Below are 20,163 nucleotides of genomic sequence, written 5' to 3'. Positions count from 1 at the left end.
AAGGAAATTTTGGGAGATAACTTTAGAAATTGTAAAGGCCATACCTACCAAGAGATGTCTGAGGAATATTCCAAGGGTGTACATTTGTTTAAGACAATTATTGAGAGAAGATTACCCAAGGTTTGCGATAATTAAAAAAAAAATACGAGTTTTCAGGTGGAAATTCATAAAATGTTCTGCACAGAACTACGCGGCTGTTATGGAGAAAATTTCTTGGGAATACCGTAAAGCATCAGAAGATTATTGAAGGTAATCCTGACAGTAGCTCTGAAGATACTTGGTGAAATTATTAAAAGCACGAACTACTGAAATGCTACCTTCAAAATCCATAGTGAACGGAAGAATCAGTTGGGAAATGGGGAGAGGTCGGTAACTTCCAGCTAAGGAACTAATCCTTTAATTGTTCCACGGTGACCAAAATTAGTTCCAAAGTAGTATTATCACTCCTGAATTTGTATACTTAAAGCATTACTTAAAACCAGTCATACGGATTTTTAATGAATCTTTCTAAAACAAATTTGTTACTAAATCAAACTGTGATTTGTTAGTTTTTAAAGTCAAATTCTTTCCTCGCTACGCAGTGACTTTAGTGACTAAATTTTAAGAAATAGTGACTTTTTGATAATGATGATGATGATGATAGTGGTCTACCACTCATTGTAGCACGAAAACTAGTCCGATAGCTCTAGGCTCTCCTCACTGTTGAACTTGGTCAAGCTTAATAACCTCTGATTGTCATGAGCAAATCGCTGTATGAAGAGCCAAAAACGAATGGATGGATTGATAGGCAATTCGCCTATTCATTTCCTTGGGACAGTTAAGAATCTCCTTCCAACAACTTGATCAGCTAATTGGTCAGAAAACGAGCCATCCAACAGGAAGATGCCCCAATTAATGGGGAGAAGAGCCCGCCCTTTATCCACGAAATATTAGCAACAGTGAGTTGACATCTTCACTCTCCCCATCCATTGGGTGCCCTGATGATCCCTCCTCATCTCTAAGAAGTTTGATATACAGTAATATGTGATATAATAATCAGATAATAAGAAGCATAACGTCTACAAAATTATGCGAGTCGATTGAAATATGCCGAAAATAAATGAGGGCTGAGTTGATTCTTAACACAGAAGCATAGATTGAGGATAAGAGAAAGGAGAGTCAAATGTGTTAACATGCAGAATTAGAAGTCGTCGAGATTGAGGAAAGCGCATGTTTAAATATCGTTGATCCAGGTACCTAAATATGCATTTAATCTAGTTATGATTATTGTCAATAATACTGACATTTCGATGAAGATGGTGCCACCTATTTTACCTTTTATGTGATATCAATCATCACAGAAGCCAACCTTGAACCGTTTACCATGTTTTAAGAAATAGTGACTTTTTGATGAAAAAAAGATACATTTTAGCGAAGGACACATACCAAGAAGACTGGCAACTTTGCCTGATACCGAGCGACAGACACAGTAGCGCTGCGCTGGTGGAAGATGGGAGCATCGCATTGAAAAATAAGCGAATACACAAATCTTTCTTCTGAGGATGAAACCTTTGCTATCCAATTCGGTCGGAGCATTTACCTTTGAGTGGCAGATGTCGCGAATGTGCTTGTTTCATACTGGTCGTTTGGGAAAATGGAAGTGTTGCCCATTTTTTTCCTCTGTTCGGGATCTAACACCTCTACGACCAGTAAGTTGATCTATTGTAGTATATCCCGTGTCCTCAGTTTAGTGCATGTCGTATTACCAACAATCAATACGAAACTAACGATTTTAAAATGGCTCACCACTTTAGTAGCCTATTGGTCCCAAGCAAACGATTAACGTACCCTATTCTAGTTGAAATTCTATGACTACACTATGTTTGTTTTGATTCGCTATGAAAGTTTGACAGATAACATCAGGAGTGTGTGGATTCATGCAGAACATGCAGGGGTGAGTGAAATAGCTTGGGACTGCTTGGGACCGTTGTTCTGGTACTGAGTGAGCCAAAAATAATAATGATTTTTTTCGGGACCCAGTGGTCTTAGAGTTACCTCTATGGTATTACTTCATCACTATTGAGAAATGATGAAGTATTCGATTTTTTTACAGTTGTCGTTCTCGCATTTATCGCAAGGATCCGACTCTAATTGAAAGGTCCCGCTATTTATACCCTTCGGAGTGTTCAAACACCCTCCAAAGGCGCGCCTCTTTGTCAGTCAAAATTGGCTTCCTTAGCAACAACATTAAGGAATGACACCGATAATGACCATGCATCAGAACCCTAGTCTTAACCACTTCAAACTAGAGAACAACGAATAGAAGATTAGGAATCACATAGATGAAGACTAACTAACTCATTTTTTCCTTGTTTCAAGATCATCCTCGGTGGACAAAGCCGAGTCTTGTCACTATCAACAAGGCATAAAAAGTAACAAGGACTAAGATGAGTTCCTTGGATTACTGAAAAATCCTGTTCCCCTAGTTTGAAGTAGTCAGGACTAAGAATCGGTGGAAGATCTTACATCCCGTAACGTACCACGAAAAGATGATCTACCCACGTTACGGGGCAAGTGTTGCCCATAGAAACAAGCGCTCAAATTGATCCATATTTTGTATGGAATGTACACCCCAAGTAGACATTTGTCCATACAACCGTACCGTAGACAATCGCAAAAGCTCCCCTCCCACCCTACTCGAGCAAAGTCGGTTAACAAAATGAAAGCAAATCGATATTAAATTTTGCAGTTCCTATCATAATGAAAACTCATTTTGCTTTCAAATGATCAACTTAGATTTGAACCCACCACAGCATGTTATGGATACTGTGGTAGACACAGCACAGTTCTGTCAAAACCTCAGCATTTTCATTGATCCATTATCCCGACATAAGTCTGATGTGACAGGGGTGAGCAACACAGCATCTTTACCCATGGGGTTAAAAAAGTTCTGCGAGGTACACTTATGGTGAACCAGCTGCTCAGGGATTGTAGAAAGGAAAGGGGTTGGGTAGGTTTTGTGTGATGTAATGTGTCTACGTGGTTTATCAACAGCCCTCAACTAGTTCCTATTCAAACACACATTGAATACAAGTTATACCCCGTTCACATTACAGCCTATATCACATAATACAGGCTGTCTTGCAATGAACACTCATACATAGTATTTCCAGTGAAAACTAGATGTATGAGTGCTCATTGCAAGACAGCGTATATCACATGATATACGCTGTAATGTGAACGGGGTATTACCAACAATCAATACGAAACTAACGATTTTAATTTTGCTCACTACTTGACTAGCCTATTGGTCCCAAGCAAACGATTAACGTACCCCATTCTAGTCAAAATTCTAGTACTACACAATGTTTGTTTTGATTCGCTATGAAAGTTTGACAGATAAAATGAGGGGTTATTGGATTTTCCTTTGTTTCGAGGGGTGAATAGATTAGCTTGGGACCGAAGATAGTACCAGAGCTGAGTTACCTCTATGGTATTACAGTTTAAACCAACGTTTACGGAGCTTTGCACGAAGAGAGAGAGAAAGGATGGTGAGAAGGAGGGGGAAACAAAAGAAGGATTATTCTTGTAACGCCGAGTTTGCAATTGCTTGTAATTTGCCAAGAATAAAGAGTTTGATATTATCCGTAATAAACGTCTTCGATCATTGAAATCGGTTCGAAACACCACATTGGTGACCGCCAACGTCGCGAAACCTTTCGAATTCGGTCGGTTTACCCGTTCCGATTACAAAGACCCGTTTTTCGGAAAATCGTATGAAACTAACCTCAAAATGGCTAATCCGGAGCCCAACAATCAAGCTGCAGTAGTAGGTGTAAAATTACCGGACTTCTGGAAGACGGACCCGGTCATGTGGTTTGCGCAAGCTGAATCGCAATTCGCACTTGCCAAGATTACCATCCACGAGACGAAATTTCACCATATTGTGGCAAAAGTTGACCAGTCTGTCATTTGTCACATTGCCGATCTTGTTGCAACGCCGCCCGCCGAAAACAAATACAATGCCGTAAAAACCCGACTGATCGCTCGACTCGCCATTTCGCCGGAAAACAGGTACGAACGCCTGCTCGGAACGTACAATCTGGGGGAGCTGAGTTGATAATAATTTGTTGCGTTTGCCTGCGAACATTCGTCCTATCATCACTTGTCACGACGGAATTCTGGCCAAGCTTGCGGAAATGGCAGACAAAATGGTAGATACAGCAAGTCCAGGCTTCAGCGGTCGTTGTAAGCGGAAAGCAGTCAGAAATCACTATGGAAAGTTCTCTCCGGGCGGACATCGATTTTCTCATCGCAGCAATCCGAAAATTGAAAACAGCAGACCGTTCACGTAGCCGATCCGCTTCCAGAACCCGATTTGCTACCGGAAGACGATCACAAGGTGAGCTATGCTGGTATCACCGAAACTATGGTCACAACGCACGCCAGTGCCGGCAACCTGGTTCCTTTGATCAAAAAACTAGAAGCTTCCCCACCTATCTCGGCGGAGGTGGAGGCAGTGCCTGATGGAAGCCGCCGTTTAACCACCCTAATAAACAAATACCATAAACGAACTGTATCCCGGATGGGTAAACTATCCCACAAATGGTTTGGATGATACCCCGAACACGTCGTTAAGCTCTCTTAACTTGAACGCGAATTGAACGTGTAAACCATGCCATTCAACTGACTTGATCAACTCACTTGAGTTGAAAAAAGTTGAACCAGGCTCAACTCTTCAAGCCAATTGAATTCAACTGACTTGATCATTTGACTTGCCTAGTCTAAACCCAGCTTTATGGTTATTTTTATTAGGGCATTCACTATCGCACAACCAACTACCATTTCTTAATCGATACCGGCTAATAAGCGAGAAAAAAGCGAAGGGTTTACTGTACAATCACTTCACGCGGCAAACGGGACCAGGATTCAAACATACGGGACAAAATTTCTAAGCCCGGAGCTCGAACTCAGGTGGAGCTTCCTTTGGAATTTTTTGATTGCTGACATTACAATGCCGATAGTTGGAGCCGATTTTTTTGCACACTTCGGCATTCTAGTGGACCTGAAACATCAACGCCTAACGGACGGGAAGACTGGCTTGAGTTCCCCTGGAAATGTGATGACAGCTCAGCTCTACAATGTGACGACAGTAAACGCAGATCATTCATATCGGGAACTACTACTGGAGTGTCGAGAAATAACGCTGCCTGCTACGATGCGGTCACAGACGCAGAAAGACGTTACTCATCATAAGGGCTCCAACCAAAGAGGTAACATCGAAAGTTCGTCGGATGCATCCTGAAAAAGTAAAAGCTGTGAAGGCAGAATTCAGAGTCATGTGCGATTTAGGAATTTGTCGGCCGTCTAGTAATTGCTGGGCCAGTCCCTTACATTGTGTGCCCAAAAATAACGGTCAATGGCGTTTCGTAGGAGATTATCGTCGTTTGAATCAAGCCAAGACTCCGGGCGTACTTTCGACATTTGCTAGAAGGGCGTAACTTCACTATTTTCACTGATCATTGTCCATTAACTGAATCCACTTCACGATTACCGCATGAAGAGCGATACCTTAGATTTATATCGCAATTCACAGCATGTCAGCGGAAAAGACAATTTTGTTGTACAAGTACATCTCTGAAATTTGAAGTCAAGTCACTGCCACAGTACGGTCTAAAAATATAGTGTGACAATTCAACCGGACATCCTCGTCCGTATATTCCCAAGCCACATCGAGTAAATGTCATGACGTACTTTCATGGACTAGCACATCCCGGTTCTCGGGCTACAAGAGAACTCATAGCAAAGCGTTTCGTGTGGCCGTCCATGAATGCTGATATCAACAGATTTGTCAAGAACTGTTTAAACTGTCAACGTTCGAAGGTGCATCATGATATTACGTCTCTTCTGGGTGAATTTGATCTTCCAAAGGCTCGATTTAGCCACGTTCATATCGACCTTGTGGGACCATCTCAAGGACATCGCTATTTTCTCACGATGATCGATCATTTTTCACGCTGGCCAGAAGCAGTCCCGCTAACCGACATGACAGCACCAACGGTAGCACAAGCATTGTACTCGAAGTGGATTTTAAGGTTTGGTGTTCTTGAAAATATAACAATAGACCAAGGACGTCAATTTGAGTCGGAAATATTCAACGAACTGACCCAAATGTTAAACCCCTCTCATATTCGGACTTCTGCATACCATCCACAAGCGAATGGAATTGTGGAAAGATTCTATAGGACGTTGAAAGCTTCTATTATGTGCGTCAACGGTACATCGAGCTTCCGTTGATCTTGCTTGGGCTGCGTGTTTCATACAGAAAAGATTTGAAATGCTCAGCTGCAGATCTAGTATGCGGTCAAGGCTTACGTATTCCTGGTGAATTTTTTGATTCGCCGGCATCAACTGTTGATCGAACAGATTTTTATAAATTGTTACATCGCTCCTTTGAGAACGTAAAATCACCCAAGCCCAGGCGTCATGGTCATCGAAATATAAGAGATGAACTAGCCTCAGGCTAAAAATCTCTAAAATAAAGAAAAAAAAAAAAAAAAAAAAAAAAAAAATCATCGAAATATATTTGTCAACGCAGAGTTGAGTTCTTGTACGCACGTTTTCACTAGAGTGGACTCCGTGACCATGATAAATACATGAATGTCATCATATCTGGGAAGACTCAGCACATTTCGATCGGCCGGATTAAACCTGCTTTTATATGCAACCCTGACTTGGAACATCATCCTTCGGACGATCACCGAACTAAGGTTACACCAACAGGACACCGGATTAGATTTTTTGTGTAACTGGGGCCTGGGGGAGGCTGTGGGATGCAACTGATGAAATGGATACCACCCTGGAATTTGCAACCGTTGACAGAGCTGTTCGCGAAGAGAGAAAAAGGACGGTGAGAAGGAGGGGAAAAAAAAGAAGGATTATTCTTGAAACACCGAGTTTTCAATTGCGTGTAATTTGCCAAGAATAAAGAGTTTGATATTATCCGTAATAAACGTCTTCGATCATTAAAATCGGTTCGAAACACCACAATCCGATTAAAAAAAAATTGCACCTATATGGCCTCCTCTTATGTACGTATAGCATTTTTTTTTGTATTCTATACGATTCGTTTGTTTGTATATCACAGAAACAATCTTAACTTGTTTGTTTGTATCTAATTCATTAAGACACATGAATGAAGATAGTAACCCCAATTCTCTATTCTGTTCAAAACGGATTCCCTATACAAAAAATAATAATATTGAAATCCGTTTCGAACGTAATACAGAATAATAAATAATTTGATTTAAATTCTCGGAGTTGCCTAGTCTTCAATGGTTGACGAATTTCTTTCCATTATGTTAATCTTTGAAATAAAAAAATCACTATGGAACAAACAATCCCATTGAATGGAGTATTTGTGCAGCGAACCGTTCCTCGACACAGGAATGTTTCTTAATCAATTACAAACTGCTGTTTACAAACAAATCGTACAAATTGTGTAATCTCGCTTCCTCTCTCAAATTGTAATCAACCAAGTGGCAACAAGGGGCATGACTTTCTTTCGTCCAGTACAACAAAAGCTCTCGTCCAGCGACCGTTTGTTTTATGTTTGAATAAACCAAAAAATGTTTATTTTGTGTTGTTTAGGAAATTATCGTTTTTTTTCAAATATCAGTTTGTTTGTTACAATGGATTTGACTACAATTTTATACAAAATAAACAATCTGTTTTCATTCCTTGTTTGTCTGAGTGTATGGATTCTACAATGAATGGTGGATTCTGCTAAACCAGACGGGGCTAGCAAGAAACAGTTACTCGAAAATTAATTTATTGTTTACGATTTCTGATTAGGAAAATTGATGGTATAATGTGTGGATTTACACTATGAGTTTAATCGATACTTTTGTCCTCTAGAGGATGATGATTATAAAGCACTATAATTCTGCCTCCTGCCTACAGGATGGGCTGCCTTACTAATTTTCTCGATTTCAATATTTTCTGAATATGGTGACAATTAATGCAATAGAGCTATCATCTGTGACAAATAAAATTTCATTCCAATGACCAACTAACAGTGCGCGTAACAAGATCGGTGTTTGCTCTCTTGACCGATTCGATTTAGATAAGTATTTTGATTATTCTTTCGTCAATCTTTAAATTTTCTGATCTAGCTACTGTAAATGACCTTTCATTTCGCCCAAATCTAAGAAGGAAATTAAATGAAAACGGAAAATAATAAGTAACATTCAGTCTTTGAATGGCGCGATAATTTGTGTGTGAGTGTGTGCAGGTTTCACTCTCAAAAGGAGACTGAGTGATATGCGAAATTTGCGGCGATTAGGTGATAGAAATGAAGGGAAAATATTTAATGTAAGTCCAATAGAAATGTTCATATAAAAACAATGGCTGTAAAGCGATTAAGCTCTGCTTACTTTCTACTTTTTTCTTGTTTTGATTATGTAATAAAATTAGATTATAAAATATGCTCTACTCTTATAAAACATCAAATAACTGATTTTTTAGGCTTTAGCATACAAAGATTGATTGCAAAGAGGAGCATCGATTGATTCTTCTGCTGATTTTTCCGGGCAACAGATTGAACGGACGCAAAGCTGGCAAAGAAGTCTATATGTGTCTTGGATTACCTACTAAATCTGCCAACTTTCGTCTGCGAAACCGAACCACGGATGATAAAAGCTCGACAAACGAATGAATCGAATCGACTCTCGCGTAAAATTTCCTATTTACAGCTATATATGACTCAGAGAAAATGTTAAGAAAGGTTTAAATTACTCAATATTTTAGAATAATGAAAACAGAGTAAAATCCCAATAGAAATACACTCAGGTGGTGCATTTGTCGCGTTTGAAAAAAAGTAAAGCATTAGAAAGTAAGGAACTTTAGTTTCTTCGCCCTCAAATATTGTGTATTACAATCATATCTTTTGTAAATCCTTTCTCTCGTTTTCCCTTCCATGAACATTTTTTTTTCTGCGAAATAGCCCTTTCCAAAATATTTACAGCAATTAGTACATCTTACGTCCTTCCTAAGCTATCTACTATCCTCATCGGTTAACTATAATACACAATTTTCCCGTCCCAAAAACTGAAATGATACTTGTCCTTAGTAATTAACCTCTAAGCTACCGTCTCCTAAGTCTACGAAAAAAAATAAACAAAAATAATATGGTTTATAGATGAATATCATCAATCAGACTGTTCTCTCTTAAGCGACTAAGAAAAACTGCAAAAAAATACCCGCCACACGCCCCGCACTAGCATCAACAACAACGTCTTGTGGTCAGTCTCTCCAGTCGATCTCGACTGCGATCGATTGGTCCAGCCGGGTCATTGTCGTCGACGCAGGATCTTAGCTGTTGGAATTGTTGTCCACCGACTGGCAGAGGGACGTCACCAGCGTTTCAAACTCCGGAAGCGACGTTTCAAACTGTTCCAACTGGCGCGTTAGGTCATCGGTATCGTCGTCGACCGCCCCATCGGCAGCGGTCAGTATCCGGCCGGCATCGTCAGCGTTGGCCGCCTCCTCGTCGTCGACGTTGGAAATCACATTCGACAGCTGATTGAACTCCTGCAGCGGCGGAGCGTTGAAGCACTCGCGGTAGAACTTGGCCAGGTCACCGATCGGGGAGTTGGACGCGGCGAAGGGGAAGTGCTGCAAGGAGTAAAGAGAAACCGACGCGTTTGTGGTTAGTGGAAATGCGAAATAAAGTTTCGGTAAAATTCACTTTGTCATCAAACCGTGTTTGTATTTTCAGCGTTCTTCTAATATTCATTCTTCTTCTTGGTTATTACGTCCAAACGTCTTACTTCGACTTGAGTTGTTTTAAGCACTGTCACAGTTATAGCCTATTTGAGAGCTTTCAAAGTCTGAAGCATTTTTTAATTGATATTGGGCAGGAACAAATCTCAAATTTATATCGCACAACCGGGAAGATTGTCAAAAATCCGGGAAAATCGTTTGTTTCTGCGTTAGAAGTCGTTAGAATTTGGCTATGTTTGAACTATCTTGAACAAGTCCGCTCAGAACTCTTTATGAAATGTTCCCAAATTTATTTTCGAATCATTTCCTTTCACAGAATTCTTTTCTCTAAATTTGAGATCCCCTCTGAAAGTCCCTTAAAATTTCAGAACACTCAAAACATTCGAGCAATTCATCCTAAGTTTGCTTTGAATGAAATTAAGTGAAGCTTAGCCTGAATTATCCTTAGAATTTCTATGCAGTTCACATCAGAATTGTCTTACAGTTCTACTCATAATTATCCTGGGCTCTCCTCTAAATTCATCTTTACAGGTACTTAGAATTCTCCAGAAATTCTTCGAGATGGCTTTGGAATTATTCTTGGAATTCTCAAAAAACTCTTCTCAGATTTTTTTTTGGTATTCGATCCCCTTGGTATTTATCGCTTGATTTTCTAGTAACTTTCCTTGGAATCGCATCACAACTGTTTTAAAATTCTTCTCAGAACTTATTTGGAATATTGATTACAAATGGACCAGGAATCCTCTTCACAATCGTCATGAAATTTCCCGCAGAACTAACTTAAAATTGTAATCTGAACCAGTGATGGGCAAAACACCAGTACAGCACCGGTACGGATCTCTAAGTCATAACCAATGTGCTGATCTGTTGTACCGAATGTTTGGTGCTGCTGTCGGTTCGGTTTGGTAGTTCGCTGCACACGGTGCGGTTCTGATTTTCCAGTACCGGTGTTCGTGTTCACAAGGATGATGTTTTGAATTCAAGAACCGATCCGGTGCTGTTGTGTGTTTATGTGCGTGGTGCGCATTATTCAGAATTGCCAGTGATGGCAGATAACTAAACATAATTTGTATTTGATGAATAAAATTATGCATTGTCAAGTCGAAATAGCGGTTTTTGAATACAGAAAAACTGTAAATCGGGGTGATAGGGAGACCGAAAATCGTCGACCAACGCCATCTTGAAATCCAAGATGGCGGCATCCGTTTATAGAAAAAAATGAAAACTCATCAAATACCCTTCAATATGGTTATTTCCGGAATCAGGGTGACGTCTTGAGACCGAAAATCAATGTCTGATGCCATCTTGAAACCCAAGATGGCGGCTTCCGTTTGTAGGAAAACTGGGAAATACTAGCAAATACCCTTCTATATGGGTATTTTCGGAATCGGGATGACGTTTATATATCGCAAATCAATGTCTGACTCCATTTTGAAATCCAAGATGGCGGCTTCCGGTCATAGAAAAACTGGGAAATAATGCCAAATATTCTTCAATATACGTATTTACGGAATCGTGGTGATGTCAAGAGACCAGAAATCAATATCTGACGCTATTTTTAAATCCAAGATGGCGGCTTCCGGTTATAGAAAAACCTGGGAAATAATGTTAAAAATCCTTCAATATGAGTATTTTTTTAATCGAGATGACGTCTAAAGACCGGAAATCAATGCCAGAGCCCTCTTGAAATCCAAGATGGAGGCTTCCGGTTGTAGAAAAACTGGGAAATGGAAACGCATATTGAAGGATATTTGACAGTATATCCCAGTTCTACTATGACCGGAAGCCGCCATCTTGGATTTCAAAATGGCGTCAAACATTGATTTCTGCTCTCTAGATATCACCCCGATTCCAAAAATACCCATATTGAAGGGTATTTGCTAGTATTTCCAAGTTTTCCTACAACCGGAAGCCGCCATATTGGGTTTCAAGAGGGCGTCTGACATTGATATCCGGTATATATACGTCATCCCGATTCCGAAAATATCCATATTGAAGGGTATTTGCTAGTATTTCCAAGTTTTCCTACAGCCAGAAGCTGCCATCTTGGATTTCGAGATGGCGTCAGACACTGATTTCCGGTCTTTATACGGCATCCCGATTCCAAAAATACCCATATTGAAGGGTATTTGACAGTAGTTCTCAGTTTATCTGCAACCGGAAGCCGCCATATTGGATTTCAAGAAGGTATCGTCTATCGATTTCCAGACTATATGCGTCACCCGCAATCCAAAAATACCCATATCGAAGGGTATTTGTCAGACTTCAAAATGATTTCCAGTTCCTTCGCTACCAATATTGTCTATCAAAATATTTGACAATTGAATTAACAACTGTCGCTTGGTAAACATATTTATTCACCTATTTGGGAGCACTGCTATTTAATTATTACCAATGTTTTGAACCAAGAACGGTATACCCGCAATTCTAGCACACCGGTTTTCGGTTTCCAAGCTACGGTTCTGAACATCAACTCGAAAACCGGCAGTCGGTTTTGATTTAGAGCACACTGGTACACGAAAACTCAACCGAATCAGGGTACACGCTTACATAAACACAGGAGTATTTTTTTTGAACACGAACCAGCACACAGTGCGCACCGGTTGGTTCAGTTGCCCATCACTGCTCTGAACGTCTGAACTCATACTATTGACTTGGAGTTCTCGTCAAATCTCTCTTAGAGTTCTTAAAAAAATCTTTAGGTAAATTGGTTGTTATTTCCAGATTTCTTGCTAAAATCGTTTAACATTTCTCTTTATATTTAGTTCATCAAAGTGACTGTATCCTGAAAATTCAGTCCAAGAATCTTTCAATTGTTAAAAAGTTTTTCCGATTTTTCGGATCACTGGTCACCCTGAAGTTAATATTTTCAAGATAACGGACTAAGAAGATACATCTTCAACTTATGGAGAATAATAAGCGAGAATGTCAAGATTATTCTAGGAGAAGAACTTTGAGAGAATTCCAAAGAGGCAATTGGACCCTAAATCATACATATACGGTCACTGAGACCAACTCAAAATAAAGTGCAAATTATAGGGCGTGACTTATGCACCCTACTCGAATGAGGGGCAAGGTGGATCACGGGGCAAGATAAGTCAGTTACTTTATTCGTTTATTTGTCAACATCAACAGGCTCAATGTTGCCCCAAATGATGGTTTAAAATAATAAATCTTATTTTGAGAATCTTACGGTGAATGGAAAGTAAACTTTCTGGAGTGTTATGGAGAAGATAAGAATAGCCCGACAATAGTAATTTTATGAGATTTTTCCTTATTTAAACATACGCAGTTCTTTCGGGTTTTACTGTACAGTACTGCGAATGAAGTTTTAAGGTGATACTCTAAGGAAGCCTTAGTGTGAAACTTCAAAGGCACAAATGTCAGCTTCCACAAAACATACAAATTTGAAGTTGCTACGCTCTGTTTGCAGTAGCACAGCAAACAAGGAGTAGCAATTTCAAATTTGTATGTTTTGTGGAAGCTGATATTTGTGCCTTTAAAGTTTCACGCTAAGGCTTTCTTAGAGTATCACCTTAATTTCTGAATTTGTAATTTTAAAATGCACATTGGGAACATTTCAGTGCTAACATTTGAAAACGGCGCAAAAGCCATTTGTAAACAAATGGTTTGTGGGCCCTTTACTCGCTACCCGAAGAACGCCCACGCAAACCAACAGCATCGTCAGGAAGGGGAAAATTTCCCCTACCCGATGTTGCTGTTGTGTCGCGTGGGTGTACTTCAAGTAGTGAGTAAAGGGCCCACAAACCATTTGTTTACAAATGGCTTTTGTGCCGTTTTCAAATGTTAGCACTGATTTGTGAGTTCTAGAATTTATTGAGAAACCGGGATCTAATATTTTAGAGAAGATTTTTCTATCTTTTAAACATGAGCAGTTATTTCAAGAATTTTGAAATAATTATTAGTTCTAGAATTTGCATGTTTGATGAGGAATCAGAATCGAATATCAGAATATCAGATATTTGAACATTTCATAAATTTTATGAGTTGTCTACGCTGGGTTCAAAATCAGACTTTATGCAAACGATTCGGGTTTGTGTGTTCGGGCAAATGTTGTTATCAGTTGTTGAAAGTTCAATAAAAATGCCGACATCGATATTAATATCAGCTCTCTTCACTTCCGTTCCCGGAATTGATTAGTTTGGTTTGAAATTCTGCGAGTACAGGATTAATCGTAAATAGGTAACGGTTATCGTTACGACCGAGAAACAAGTGCTGTGGAAAACGCACCAGGGTGGCCTTTCCAGTTTTGAAGCTATATTTTATTGCTTTATTGCACCACAAAACAAAACTTCAAGAGAAGATGTCACACAGTGGAGATTCTTTGTTTCGAAGAAAATAATTATAATCTAACAGTAGCTGGTGTTTCCAGGTATCGTGGATCGTTCTAAACCGGAAAAACAAAAACAAAATAACAACAAAATTTACCAAACAGTCATCTGAAAACCGGCATCAACAAGGTAGCATCAAGATGCACGTAATATCTAACGTTGTTGATTCAGCAGTGAATCCCGAATTCAAACTGGATTTTGAATTTAAAAACTGAATAAACAAAAACCGGTTTGATGAATCGTGTAGTTTGTTGATTATCAGTTAGCGGTTTGTAAACAAGTGTGTATTGCATTGTTCTGAGTACCTTATCTGTTGAATCAAGATAAGCAGGTGGCCAATTCCTAATACCAGTCTATTATTGATAATGTAATCACTTCCTGTCACTTCACGCTTGATTCTTAGTATTAGCAACGAAATCAAAACTTACCAGTTCTTTGAGCAACCGCTCGTCCTCGGGTCCCGTTTGCCGAATGGACCACCGTGACGACCGCCGGAATTCCCCGGTCAACGATGCCGGTGGCGAACCGGAATTCGATCCTGCCGTTGCACCTGCTACTGCTACTGCCGTAGTTGCGGCCAAAACTGCCGCCGTTCCGGCAGCCAGATTCAATTCGCCACTCTTCGGTGACTGCGACAACCGGAAGTTCATGGGTTCAAACGATCCCTTCTGGCTGTGGCCGCTGTTGTTGTTCACGTTGTTGAGGTTGTTGTTGTTTGCATTGGAGGACGAGTTTTCATCAGATGCCACTACTGCGGCGGGGGCGGCGGCGGATGTTGGAGAATTGATCGACTGCCGGTCTTCATCGGTACCACTCTTCAGCGAGCTGGTGTCGTCCTTTGGCTTCGGAAGCAACCAATGGAAGGGTGGCGTCTCGGGGAGGATAAAATCCTCCTCGGTGTATTGCTTGACTCGCGAGGGGTCTACGAATGCACCGCATCGCATCGGTTTGTCCAAGTCGATGATTTTCTTCTCACTGAAATGAAGGCAAATATGGTTGAGGATTAGTGGTGCTAATGATTGCTTACACGTGCGATGGGGTGAAAGTAATTAGCGCCGAGAGGACGTTGAGCTAGATAAGATACGGTCAACAATCAGGTTCAACAGTCTCGTGAAAAGCGTGTTGGTGCTCGTATTAACTACTTGAAAACTTAATAATTGATAAGCTGGTTCGATCGATTAAGTTGCCAAAATGCAAAACAAAAACACAAAATTACGGAATGAAATAGGAAAACAGCCAAAACATATACAAGCGTTGTTGACTGTCCCGTTCCCTAAATCGATCGGTGTCTCTTCAAATGTCATTGAATGTCGTGCGCTTGTTGTTGTTGTTGTTGTTGTCCTTTTCCCGGGACGACTACAACGACGACGCAGATTGAAGCATTGGAGGAATAAACCGCCCCGAACCGGTTTTGCTGAATCCCATCAGTATTCAGAGGAGTGTAATAAACAGGAACCCAGTCCCTTCCCTCTCCTTCAATCAGCTCCCCAGCAATGCAAGAAAACAACAATAGTAAACAAGAATCCAGTTGGAAGCGGTTCTTCGTCGTCTCCGACGCAGTTTTCCCGCTCACTCTTACTTGACCTTGAACGTGAAAACAAGGCAGACGAGAGTAGGCGTCCCGATAAGCATCTCACGTGTGCGTTTTCGTGTGTCCCCATCAATAGAATGGCAGCTGCCTCGGGCCAGTTTCTTTATCAAAAATGCTTATCGAAAAAAAAACAGGCGCTGTCGGTGTGGGGTCGTGCGTATAATTATTATCGCTTTTGAATGTAGGTATCTGTACGTCTTCTTCTTCTTCTTCTTTCTTTTATTTAACGTCGGTCTCTGTTCCGCAATCTAGTGCCAATCACCAACGGACTTCGATTGCCATCCATTGACGGCAATCGAATACGCAGGAAGGCACATGGGCCGGGACCAACGGCTTTACTTCCCTTCCGAAGGAAGACGTGACCAGAGATTTTTATGCCTCAGAAAAAACCCGCCGACCTCGGCTGGGATTGAACCCAGACCCATTGGGGTGAGAAAGCAGTCACGTTTACCATTACCCCACCGGCGCCGGCCGGGTACCTGTACGAAAAAATAAACGAATAAATCACAAGGTTTACAGTGTGGAGCGAGGGCACCCATATCGCAACCACAACCAGCAAGTAGATTATAATTAACATGCAAATCATTGTCACGATGACGGTAATGGAATGACGAAAGCTGCTATCTGTTTTAGACAGTGTGATAGCAACAGCGGCAGCGTTCGATTTTTGTTGTTCAGCTGTTCCTTTGAAACTATGTTTTTTTTTTGTCGAGGAACGCGACGAGGTCGAAAACCTGTTTAATGTGGTAATTTATGCGATGAAAGGTGATGCTCTAAAGGGGTTTTTAGACTGTCTGTCAATTACTACGGGTGGATTATTGAACTCGAAATTCTATAGTAAAAGATTTACATCGCGGATTTAACCAAGCTTCTCACGTTCGCCAATAGCCATAAATAATACTTTTCCCAATAAATCTTGTTTCATATTGTTACAACCTACGCACAATTCCGACGGTCGATCCAATTGCTCTCTATGCTATATGAGATATGCTCCAGTCAAAGAAGTCGGTGCCAATCCCACGTCTATTACACATCATCCTCCCACACTCACAGTCTCCCCTTCAGGAGAAGAAAAATCGAAACGGCCATCTCTAGGAGAATTACACTACGAGTCGGTGGGGATGCTGGGATTTAAGTGAAAATGAATGAGTTATTGTACGCGTGGGCTTTCTACCGGTTTTCCTCCGCTTCGTGTCCTATTGTATTTCATGAGAAGATTGATTGGACTTAGAAACGATATGGAAATGTGTCTCTGGATTGCAATCCTCTATAAATGGTGGGTGAAATTATTATCCTACGTTTGTTGTATGCAGGAAGATGAAGGGTATTACATATTTAAGCTTAGTTGGTTTATAAAACAATTGTTTGAAAGATTATAAACTATTACTAATTGTCAGCGCAAAACACAAAACGCTGCCAAAAATGCTCAAATAATGTAACGGTTGTTTGGATTAATGCAATCAAATAAAAAAAAAATACACATAGACCGAGTTTCAGTGCCGTGTATTTTACTCAAATTGAAAAATATTTGGCTCTAATGTTGGGCCCATCAACGTCATTGGGACGGTACTAATGGGTATATTTGGTAGCTATTGAAAATGTAGTCAATTGCTGAATTTATGTATGGGCCCAAATGAGGGGCATTTGGGCCAACATTACAACCATTTCCCCTATATTTTATTTTTTATTTTTGTTTAAAAAAAATTATCGGCAAATAAAAATGTCACTCGAATGTTGTAATAAAAGCAATTCTAAATATTTGTCAAGCAATACAGGAAACTATGACTGAAATTTCGAGAAGTCCATAAATCAAACAAGTAATTAATATAGTTGAAGATGCTAATTTCAAATAACAGACTGTAGTGGTAATTTTTATACGATAGATGGAGTAGATGAAAGCATAGAATTGATAGTTCCGTTAGAGTACGGCAGTGTGAAGATTGCATATAGATATTAGAATAGCGAGCTAGAACAACTTTTAAGGAAGGTACAAATCGGTTTTTTCATCTCTCTTTACCAAACTCCTCCTTTGGAGAGGGATGGTGAGGGGTGTCTCCCCCCGCCACCAGCCACTGGAACTTAAAATCAAATTTCATAAATTCCTCTAATTTAATCGAATCTCACAACGGAATCTCCTGTGAAGAGCATTTGAAGTGATTTGAATAATTTACTTTTGCTTACGTTATACATGATGACTGGCAAATAGTAATTTTCATTTTTTTTTATGATCTTGAATTTGATTCTGCGTTCGAAATCTTTAAAATTTTGATAATTCGCTAAGAACTTTTCACAGAATTACTTCAGAATGATCTCATGAACTTTTTTAAAATAACTCCTCTTCTCTTAAACTTAGAGGAAAATAAGTTTTTACAAAAATAATATTGGATTCTTGAAATTCTTTGCAGAACAATCAACAAAATTTTTGGAAATAGATTATTTTCGTAGCAGGAAATATTTAACATCAAATATCAGAATTAAAGTGGACATTTTATACGATAGATGAGGAGATGAAAGTAAAAAGTTGATAGTTCCGTTATAGTACGGCAGTGTGAAAGCGAACAAAGGACAATTTTGAGAAACGTACGAATCGGGTAGAGCATCTCCTTTACCAAGCTCATCCGTTAATGACGGATGGTGAGGGGTGTTTTCCCCTGCCACCACTGGCAGAAGGGATGATCGCCGATTTGCTCACGTACCTCCGATGTGCGGAAACAGTTTTATCGATTGTTTCACTCACATCTGACGTAAACAACTATTTACCCGATTCGTACCTTCCTCAAAATTACCCTTTGATCGTTTTCTACTTTGTATATACAATTTTCACGTAACTATCAACTCTTTAATTTAATTTCCTCACCTATGGTATAAAATCTCCACTTTAAATCTGATGCTTGACGTTAGGCATCTCCGACTATGTAAATCGTTAAATTCACGCATGAAGTAATAACACATGAATGACCATGCTGAAGGTGGGTGGGTTCGATTCCCGGTCCGGTCTAGGAATTTTTCGGGATGGAAAATTTCTCGACTTCCCTCGGCATAGTAGTATGATAGGACTTGTCACACAATTATACCAAGGCAAACATGGTACAGGCATCGAAAGCGCTCAATTAATAACTGTGGAAGTGCATCTTGAACACTAAGTTGAGAGCACGCAATAAGCTAATATGCGATATGCAATAAGCTTTAAATTCGAAGAATAAGAAGAAGAAGAAGACCTTTCATAGTATCTTGCTCCGATTTTTTTGGAATTCTACTTAGAATTCGACCTACAATTAACGTGGATTATCTTCAAATTAACTCAAGACAACTCGATTGGCAAACTTCAGTCACGAAAAGTTGCAGTCACTCGTTTATGATTGAAATAACTCGTATATAAGCTTTAACTATTTGTTTTATATTACTTCTGCGTGAAGTCAACGATTTACATAGTTGAAGATGCTAATTTCAAATAACATACTAGAGTGGTAATTTTTATACGATAGATGAGGAGATGAAAGTATAGAATTGATACAATTGACATCGTCGGTACATGAGTGTGTCGGTGATCATCTCTTTTTGCCAGTGGTGGCGGGGGGAGATACCCCTCACCATCCCTCTCCAACGGGGGAGTTTGCAGGGCTGGTAGCAGGTCACTTTTTAGCCAGTCAAAAATAATCACTAAAGTCACTTTTTCACAACTAAAATAGAGTGCAATTTCAAAAAAAAAAAATATACTTGGCACTAAGAAAGTCTACAGTAGTTTTAACAAAGTATACATATCTGTTAAAAAATTGATGATTTTATCCAGAGTTACCAGTGAACCGTGAAACTTTAGAACACCAGGAAAACTATTGGGAAGTGCCTTCAATTTCGATTAAAAATCGGGGAAAATATACTTCCTTTCCCAGAAAATAAATGGTAAACCTTGGAAACTTTCCACAGGTGTCATTTGTCTGTGATAGATTTTCAAAAATCTTTCAAGGATGATTAGGTTCTTTAAAAAATTCAAAGTAAATTTAAGAGAATTTTAAATGATTCTAGGGATGCCACCAAGACATATCAGAGAAGAATACCAAAGTACAGACTACGAAAGTCTCATGTAAAATTAAGTGCTCTGAGGACCGATTTCTTCATCTCCGCTTTAATCTTAAGCCAGGTTTACCTACATAGTCAAACTTGGCTTAACACATACAAGCGTCGCTTTTGATTATTGTTTAAATTATTACGCAAAATTCAACTCCGAAACAATTTTGAAAATAATTCCAATATAATTGAGAGTGAATTTTAACGAGAGTTCTGAGAAGAATTATTGGATGAGGATTCTAGGTTCAATTCTAATAAGAACAAAGATGGTCTCAGCGGATTGTTTTAAAATAATTCTGGGTGATTTCTGAAGATACTTCCAAGAGTATTCTTAAGAGTTTGAAATAAATTCCGAGAAGAATTCCAATGGAATCGAATTTTGAGGGTTCAATT

At 39.6% G+C, this 20,163-nt stretch overlaps 1 protein-coding gene across 2 annotated transcripts in view; it reads right to left on the bottom strand.

Moving 5' to 3' along the window:
• Window positions 1-8,173: 8,173 nt before the first annotated feature.
• Window positions 8,174-20,163, bottom strand: part of Atg13 (Autophagy-related 13) — a 144,752-nt gene continuing 132,762 nt past the window's right edge. For both annotated transcript variants that reach the window (XM_065231393.1, XM_065231394.1), the window contains exons 4-5: window positions 14,543-15,089; window positions 8,174-9,654 (exon numbers count right to left, since the gene is read on the bottom strand). In XM_065231393.1, coding sequence (XP_065087465.1) covers window positions 9,352-9,654; window positions 14,543-15,089 — 850 coding nt within the window. In that variant the 3' untranslated portion in view covers window positions 8,174-9,351. The remainder of the gene's footprint in view (window positions 9,655-14,542; window positions 15,090-20,163) is intronic.

Source organism: Ochlerotatus camptorhynchus, unplaced genomic scaffold, assembly GCF_037179485.1.
Source record: "Ochlerotatus camptorhynchus isolate MF236.1 unplaced genomic scaffold, CSIRO-AGI_Acam_v1.1 ptg000353l, whole genome shotgun sequence".
Lineage (NCBI taxonomy): Eukaryota > Metazoa > Arthropoda > Insecta > Diptera > Culicidae > Ochlerotatus > Ochlerotatus camptorhynchus.
This window is presented reverse-complemented; position numbering and strand designations above follow the sequence as displayed.